Source organism: Hesperophylax consimilis, chromosome 29, assembly GCF_061612785.1.
Source record: "Hesperophylax consimilis isolate HC1 chromosome 29, BYU_Hcon_1.0, whole genome shotgun sequence".
In the NCBI taxonomy this organism is placed as follows: Eukaryota; Metazoa; Arthropoda; class Insecta; order Trichoptera; family Limnephilidae; genus Hesperophylax; species Hesperophylax consimilis.
Genome location: NC_142864.1, coordinates 10876728 through 10886401, shown reverse-complemented (window position 1 = coordinate 10886401; position 9674 = coordinate 10876728). Strand labels below are relative to the sequence as shown.

Below are 9674 nucleotides of genomic sequence, written 5' to 3'. Positions count from 1 at the left end.
ATCATTCATGTTGCACACATGTCAAACTGGAAATAACGATAATATCTATTTATGAACTGTTCGAAACATTTCCATTGTTTGACTGATTTTACATGAGATTTACAAATTATGACGATTTTTTGTTATTCTACAGTTTTATTTTTTTATTCCTCCAAAATTTTCAGGGACTCTCTACCATTTTGAATATTTTTGTTCATAAAAAAACCTTGTTCAAAATTTCGTTTTAAAGTAACTGGCTCCAAAAGTAACAGGTCCCTTAGAAAAATATTAGAGATCGGTCCAATCAACCACACAATCACCGGGACAGGAATATCGACCATCTCTAGACGGAATATTCGATATTGACAGATAACGGTACGTGAATGGTTTATCTATGGTGGAAAATGTTTTTATTTGTAAATATCTGTGAAAAATCAATAAAAAGGCGAACTATTTAGAATTATCGAGTGGTAATGTTTCTGTTTTTCTTTTGAACTATTTCTTAGCAAATTAGCATTATTTTAATTTTTTGCTTAGTATATAAAATTGGGCTACGATTTTGTCACTCGATTTGATGTCTAGGAACTTCATTTTCATTATTTTATTTAAATATGAATACTGCACAAGAGTCCCAATTGCCCTGGGCCAGTGGGACGAACGGACGGTCCAAGTCGTCCATCAAAAGGGAGCGGGGAGGGGAAGAGAAATATTGTGCAGCATCTGACTATTATCTGGTCACAAAACACGTCTATTGCCAATTTAAGCGACGCTTCGATTCAGAATGGTAGTCTTTCACAAGGGCAATTCTTTTACAACGCATTTAGGTGCAAAATAATGTAAGTATATATGTAGATTGTAGATATATAATTATTGTGTTTAAACAAAACATTAGCTCTTCGCACTTATGTTCGTTGTTTTTAAATTTCTGATTAATGTAATCTTTTGCCTTTTGAACAATGGCTATTTTGATTAAGGCCTTACTGTGATGTTGAAATGGCGGAACAATAGTTAAAGGGTACTCTTAAAAGAATTCATAATCTGCTCTTTCATAGATGGCGCTAATTTAATAATTTCTCATGTACTTTTAAATAAAATTATTAATAATTCCATTGACAACCCTGAAATTCTCGCCAAAATAAAATTTTACGTACCGACTAGAAATACGAGGCAAAGTGCTACATTTTTCTGTTACAATTTTAAAACCAACTATGAAGCTCATACACCTATAAATAGACTACATCATTTTGGCAATAAATTTGGGAATATTGTAGACATGCTTAAAGATTCCGTATTAGTTATAAAACGAAATCTTTTCAATCATTTTACTGAGATGTATGAATTCACAACTCCGTAGTGAATACACTTTTGTTTTTTATATGTATATGTTCCTTAATACATATTTAGCTTTCCGTAATCCACACTATTAATTTGAATTTACCATTTAATCAAAAATCATAATTTATTGTAAACAATGTAACACAACTGTATTACTTGTTAACTACTTTTGTGAAAGCCCATTAGGGCGTAAATAAATAAATAAATGTACGTTTTGCAAGCTGTGTTTTAAAATATTAAGAAACATTGTTTGTTTGCAATATGAACAAATTGTTTAGTCCGTATAAAAATTCTATTCTTTCAAGAAAGGCATATAAATTCAATATCGAATCGGTAATTCAATTGAAAGTTGTATTTGTATGCCTTATTTGTAAGATTTGAGTTTTTATAGAGATAAAACTACTTATTCACATTCATATTATATTATAAACAAATAATTTTTCTTATAATTTTGAAACATAACATACAAAAGTGTATTTTAATAAAATAATTAAACTAACGCCATCTCCGTACGCGTAGATTATAACGTAGGTCGCGTTTAACCGTAATGGACTGTGATTGTTATAGTTTTGTTCTAGTGTTTAAAATAAAGAATGTTTCGTATACCAACTGAGACGAAACCGTTTTAAAAGCGTCATATTCCAAATTATTGAGAGATATATCTTTTTTCAACTATTATGCACATAACAAAATACCCACACGCAGGAGGGCCCCAGGTGAAAGATAAAGTAAAAATAGGTTTAAATAATAAAATATTTCTTGAAAAGAAAATAAATAAATGAGTTATTATTTTTAATAACTTGGATATATTCCACTCAAGTCTGTCGATTGGATAGTAAGAATAGTTGAGAAAAATCAGTTTAAAATCATAAGCCATATATTATTTGAAAATTGCAAAGCAAAATAAGTACCTACAAGTGTTAAAGATTTCTCAGAAGTAAATGTAAAAATATTCAAGTTAAAAATGTTATCATAATAAATTAAAAGTCATCATTGAAATAATTTGAAAATTTTCGAACAGTTGAAGTTAAATAATAAATTATTATTCATTATTGAAGTTTGTTAAAAAGTGAATTCATAATCCTTATTGAACTTTAAAAATAAATTAATAGTCATTATTGCATTCAGAATAAACTAATACCAATTATTGACAGTACAAATATACTAATTTGTTTTAGATTACCTTTTTTAAACATATAACTCTACTGGTTTCAGAAGTACCCTTTTTTCGTCAGGAGAGTATTAAAACTGAATAATTTATAATATTCAATTTTTAATATTCTGAAGAAAAGGCATTATTGAAGTTTGAAAAAAGGATAGTTATTAAAGTTTCACAATAAATGAATAGTCATTAAAGTTTTGTAATAAATTAATAGTCATTATTGAAATTTGAAAAAAGAATAGCCATTAAAGTTTCATAATAAATAAATAGTCATTAAAGTTTTGTAATAAATGAATAATCATTATTGAAGTTTGAAAAAATAATAGTCATTAAAGTTTCATAATAAATAAATATTCATCATTGAAGTTAAAAATAAATAAATATTCATCATTGAAGTTAAAAATAAATAAATAGTAATTATTGAAGTAGAATCTTAAACGGAGCTAATCCTTACATCATCTTGCCCCTCTCAATTCCATTAGTAGTAACTCTTAACACCAATCAGTCGTTGAAATATGTTTCTCTAGCCTACGATGACCCTACGCCATTATATCAGTAGTTTATCCTCACTAACATCGCTCTTCAATTTTGGGTCAATGCATAAGTTCGTAGCGTTTTGCTTAGTTTTTTTTACATCGACTATACACAGAAGGCTCTGAGGAAAATAATTTCCCTTAGGATCTATGTCATATTTGTTCTTGAAGATACCCATGTTGTAGGAGGGGGGTAACACACAGGCCGGCAACTCTTTCCATAACCAAGCTGTTGAGCTCGAGAATGAGTGGTAAAAGTGACACATTCTCATGAGATAAATGTCAACCATGTACATAGTTTAATAGCATATATAATTTAGGTATTATGTTTTGAGTGAAATAACAAAATACCTATTCACAGTTTTATAATTAGATACAAAACGAGACGCTCAAAGTGGTTCCACTCAACTGGAGTCTGTGGAAGTCAAAGCTCTGCCAAACCAAACAAAAAACGTTTGCTTACGCGTCTCGTACTGGTAAAAAAACAGTTCCTTAATGTTTAAAACAGCCGATAAAGTAACTTTCCCGATGAAAATGTGTTCTCATTTCATCAAAATACTGAGAATTGAGCGCAAGACTACTTATTTTTGTAATCAGCATTTGAATTCGATTGCTTTGCCACTAAAGTAGATCAGTATTCGTTAGGCTAATTTCGGAAAGGTTCGGTATGATTGGTGAGATTTTATTCGACTGTTTAACGCAGTTTAGTCCCCTCTCCGTACCACAAGTTTGGCAAACAAGAGATATTTGCGATGTGGGGTCAACCATAAAGAATCATTATTCTGTATTCTCAAACAACTTAGGCAAAGCTGCGCAGTACTCGAAGGACAAAGCGCATTATTTAGTTTGCTAAGATCTACCTTCCCCGAACCAAATGGAACACAGTTAGAAATCATGTCTGTTTGTGGGCTGCCTACTCTATTTTATGATCACTATATGGCTTTGAAAGCCAGAATTGCTATGAACTTATGCATTAACCCTTTATTTTTTGTTTTTAAGGTATTCAATGATAAAAAGCCTAAAAAGCACAGTACATTTAAAATCAACAAACATAACATTCAAATATATAATGTAATATTATGCTAACATATTTATTTATATTAGTATGGAGAAGTGGGAATAATATTTTTTCATATAATATATACACATACATGTCATTCATTATTATTATTTTTAAAAAGTGAATTACAACAATAATCATTCATTGTCCTAGAAAAAATATCTTGACACAAAGCTGATTGAAAAATGTCAAGTTTATTTGCAAATAACACTCATAATAATACAGTATTTTGTGATATTTGTATGAATATCATAAAAAAATTTAAAGAAAGAATACAAAAACAAGAAACACAGATCTTTTGTTCGCATCCATTTTTCATCTTGAATGTATCGCAAATAAATTTATTTGGATGCCACAAGGTTCCTCTTATGGACTTACCTTATTTCACAGTATTTCATGACATTTTTTTTTATACTGTGATTCATTAGTTGCTGTGACAAATCGGCAATGTGAGGTTTATAAAACAGTATATGGTCTGCCAAAAAAATAATACAGAAAAAAGGCAAGATATTACTAAGAAAGCACTAATGTCCAGGTGCATTATTTTCACATTATGCTGACAGTAATTTTTGCTACTTTCCGAAAAGATGTGAATCTGGATCCATATTATGATCTAAAGTTATTTAATATCCAAACAAATAGTTTTTTTAACGCATTGTGCGTGAGTTAACCATATGGAAAAGTATTTTTGAAAATGAATATATGAAAGAAGTCATTTATTAGACTGTAGGAACTGCTCGCGTATTTAATTTTTAGTTTCTGGCAAGGTCTACCATCTTGTAACACCGAAACAACTCGTTGCCCCCACAAACTATTACGGAAGATTTCGGAACATTCCGATCTGAGCACCATGTGATTACGCGTCCGAGATATATACTTCCTTCCCGTGTTCGCCTTTTGATAATATTGTCGCGTCTATCTAGTGTGTTAAATAAAAGTTTTTAAACGATTGTACTTCCTAATTCATCTCTACAATCCGCGACCTGCGGCACTGCGTTAAGGTAAGGCGTAAGAGTTATCCACACTGCTAAAATTGGCGACCCCGATGTGATGTAAGATTGTAGACCTTGCCAGAAACTACATATTAAATACATGAGCAGTTCCTACAAGACGTTAGAGTACTCAGAGTGTTGCCATAATAATGTAAAAAAATGCTCTATAAAAATTCAACATTTTGTTGCCAAACTGTAAAAACAGTCACTATGGAAGTACCTAACTGAAGTAGAATTGTTAAAAAAATTAAAATGGAGTGAGTTTAAATTTAATAATAAATCGATGAGAAAGAATTCAACTCAAGATCTCAATCACATTGTCAGCTTTTCTCTCTTCTGGCATGTCGTGTAAGATATATATACATATATATAATATTAGTTAGTGAGTCAAAGCAAGAAGAAATAGAACTAGGCGAAAACTATGTCTGGCCTTACATAAAAGTGAATATCTTTACATGTTTTATTCCCAAACGCACCAACACCCTATATTTTATGATTTGCAAATCTTTGATGCCAATTTTTTTAAATTAACGCTTCTCAGAAATCACGAAATGCGAGGAGAAATAAAGTAATTATTCATTGAAAATTAAAAATTATAAGATAACTATCGTAGACCCATGAAAATTCACAGGGTAGTCTGAATTATTCATACAATCAGTTCCAATTTTGAAAACGACACTTAATTTTAAAAGCCAATCCGAGTTCCGGTGCTCGTTTAAGCAGAATTAGTATTTTTGATTGCTCTACTATTTTTTTTATATGAATACTGCGCAAGAGGTATCATAAGGTATGCCGAGAGGCTGAAGGTAGTGGGGAACGAAAGGAGATGGGAGAGGAAGGTTGGGAATTATCTGGCTATTCAGATCTCGTCACCAAACACGGTTAAAGCAAATTAAGCTACTTTTCGATACTGAGAGTAGCTATCTTCCATCCTGGGAAGTTACTATTATGTACTATGATTACAATCTGGCCATTCAAGTTTCTTTTAATTGCTAAACAATTGAAAAATATGGGACAAAACAATATTTTATTTTTGACAGTTTAATGAACAATTTAACGCTGAGTAAGTAATTCATGGTGTAAATTACACTTGGGGCTGAAATTCTAGGCAGAAAAAATTGTGCAAAATTTCATTACATTAGCGCTCACTGTTCTAGACTTTTTTCTTCGACAAACAATGAGAATTTCTTTCTTTGAGCCTTTCCCAATAAATAATATTAATGATTATAATTGAACTGCTGAGATTTAGTCTGAAAAGAAGGCACACAGTATAATAAGTGTCATGTATATAGTTAAAAGATTAGTCTATTAAATGTCGCTATAACTTTGTATTTATCCATTATAATTAAATGAAACAATGTTCTTTGTTTTAAACCACTAACCTCTATGTCACGCCTCTACCCCCACTTCAACACCTAATATATGTTCACCCATAATAATTTTGTAATATTACACTAGTATATATTATGCCTTGAGGAAGGAATGGTTTTTCCGAAACCAGTCAGCGCTTAAACAAAGTAAGATTGTTTCATTTAAATACAAGCTTAGTTAATCGTAAATGATTATATGTTATTTATTTCTCCTTCCTGCTTAGCTGGAGTTTCCTTGGATTTCTCTTCCAGATGAAACCGTCAAAATCACATAAAAGATTTGCACATCACCAGCACCAATTATCATAATCATCATCATGAAACTTATGATACAATCATTAATGATGACCATTAAAATTCATTACAATAAATCTGCTCTATCTTACATAATATCTAACAGGCATCAATTATTGATTATTTTATTTTCACAATTACGGTAAGTAATAGTATCGATAATTGTTTACATATTTCAATTATGTCGATCGTAATAAAAGATAAGAATTCCTACGTGGAAAGCGTTGTCTAGGGCCGTGCTTAAACACTGTCGTTGCCATCCTCTTTCTTGCCCCAGAAGTTGTCGAATCTCGTCCGCGCCTTTTCTAGGACTTCGGCGGCGATGGACGCCTGGCTGTTGGGCGAAACCACTGCCGTGTCCACTCCGTGGCTCTTTTGCGTGGCTTCCGTGGGCTTGAAGAGACCTTTGACCGCGTCATTGGACGGCTCGTCTAGGACTATCTTCGGGCCGGACAACCGCACCTCCATCACGGGAGAAGGATGAGTATCGGAACTAGATGAACCCCCGCCGTTAACTATCGGCTTTGCCACATCTAACACTTTCATTTCGTCTATGGGGGTCAGACTCGGTGGACTTGTCGGGGTTTTAGCGTGTTTATAATTGGCTACAATTGGTCTCTGAGATATCTCTACGGATTTGGGGGGCGTCACCTCCTTAGTGGAGTTGCCGGGTGACTGGTGGACCGGGGCCACTTCTGAAAATGTATCGTGTTCAAGGAAATATTAACTAAACTGGAAAAACCAAGCCAAACAAACAAACAAACTCAAAACAGATTGTGACAGTATAGAATAGAGGAAGGTGCGATAGATTTTCATGCAAGAAACAAAATATAAATAAAATTAGAGTTATCTTTTTAGAGTTCAACGCTCTTTATTAATTATTTAAACAATATTAGTAATACAGGGTTTTCCAATAAGAGGTGTTATTTTGAGTACCCCGCTATTTCAGTAGATGTTACTTTTGAAGCTGTCATTTTTTGACATTTAACAAGTAGAAACTACGCCATTAATAAAAAATGGAACAATACATGCTTAAACAACGCATTGAAATTATTAAAATTCACTTGAGTGAATCAAATGCAAATCATCTTGAGTGATGAGGCCCATTTCCACCTCGGTGGCTTCATCAACAAGCAAAATTGTCACATCTGGGGCTCGGAAAACCCAAGATTTATTGTTAAAAAACCTTTCTATCCTCAACGTGTGACTGTTTGGTGCGGCTTATGGTCCGGCGGAGTCATTAGATCTTCCTTTTTTGAAAATGAGGCTGAAGCAACAGTTACGGTGAATGGATTGCGCTATCGAGAGATGTTTAATGATTTTTCATGGCCGGAATAGAATGGTATTGATCTGGACAACGTTTACTTTCAACAAGACGGCGCTACGTGCCACACAAGCAACGAAACCATTGATCTTTTACGATTGCATATCAAAATAACACCTCTTATTGGAAAACCCTGTATTTGAACAATATGATTTTGGAAAAGACACAGAAGAACGTGTGATTAACATTTTGGGGTGATATATATTAACCAGTATTCACGAATGATTAACTTTAATGTGATTAATGTTAATGAATGACATAAATTAATATAATTAATGGATAACGCTAATCTACCAGGGTATCTAGCACGGTAGATTGATCAAACCCTATACCAATACGATATTGACGAAATCCATCAACTTTAGCGATATTTTCAAGCACGGTCAGAATATGGTTCCGACAGTCGGTATTCAAAAGCCTGCCGCTTCCAAGGTGTCACATATCCATAACTTTTTGGATAATGTCATTCGTTATTAATGAAAGGAGGTAAACTAAGTAAGCTCTTAGAATTGAAAGAAATTGTATACACGAAACCATAATATACTTAATAAATCCATTTAAAACGCGATCAATTGATTCCTTTCCAGTATGGAGAAACAAACGTTGTTAGCTATGACTAAAGACCTCGTGAATTAACTAACTCCATTTTTAGTGCCACAAGGTAAATGCGGACTGACAATTTATATTAAAGTTAATATTTTAATTCGATATTTTTAATTTATTAGTATTTTTAACTTTTACGTAACCATTGTCAATTTAGGTATGTCAGATTCACCAGTATTGGCAGCGTATATCTATCTCTTATTTATTGTATTATCAGTATCGGTCTGGCTATCAACAGCGTGACCGTGCTCGGGAAATCGGTATAAAAACATCGGTAGTTGGTAATCGCTTTCCGATCTGATATTGTAAAGTTATGGATTTCACTGTGCTTGACCTCCTGGTGGTGGAATTTGTTAATGCACCCATCTGGCTAAGGAGAGAATTCGTGGCCGAACCCTAACCTTTTCCTTTCTGTGTGTTTTTCTAATTCATGAAGTTTATTCTTAACATTGTCTTAATAATTAATAAAATAAAATAAAATGAATTCACTTTCTAAATAATTACATTCTTTTACGCTAGTTAATAAATTAATAGGTTATTGGACAATTTCATTACATATGTAAATTCATACATTCGATGAAGGTGTAATCAAATTTTACTTTGTATTCATTTGAAATAATTTAATATTTATTTATGGAAAAATTATATAAGTTGTTAAGCGTAAAAAGGTGCAAATTTATAACCTACAATATTTGTTGCTAAAAAAAATTTACTGAATATTATGAAATTATTTTAAATGATTTAATTCTACCATATGGTTTGAGATTTTCACGGCAAAAATATTACAGTTGTTTATTTTTGGGGTATTATGCCGTGTTGCGTTATCTCTTTCTTTAGCCAACGTTTCGGACAGCATTGCATTGTCCAAAGAAGGATGTAGCGCAACACGGCATAATATTCCAAAAATAATCGCTTTAATTCTACCATGGTTATAATAATGAACTCTCATTTGCTCCTATAAAAAAATAAATAAAAAATTGAAACTTTCTCAAGCACTTTATAGAATGATTCATTTGCAAGCA

At 32.2% G+C, this 9674-nt stretch overlaps 1 protein-coding gene across 9 annotated transcripts in view; it reads right to left on the bottom strand.

Annotated features, from left to right (window-relative positions):
• Positions 1-6434: 6434 nt before the first annotated feature.
• Positions 6435-9674, bottom strand: part of LOC149409872 (uncharacterized) — a 188642-nt gene continuing 185402 nt past the window's right edge. For all 9 annotated transcript variants that reach the window (XM_089649242.1, XM_089649243.1, XM_089649241.1 and 6 more), the window contains one exon: positions 6435-7420. In XM_089649242.1, the coding sequence (XP_089505368.1) occupies positions 6966-7420 (455 nt within the window). In that variant the 3' untranslated portion in view covers positions 6435-6965. The remainder of the gene's footprint in view (positions 7421-9674) is intronic.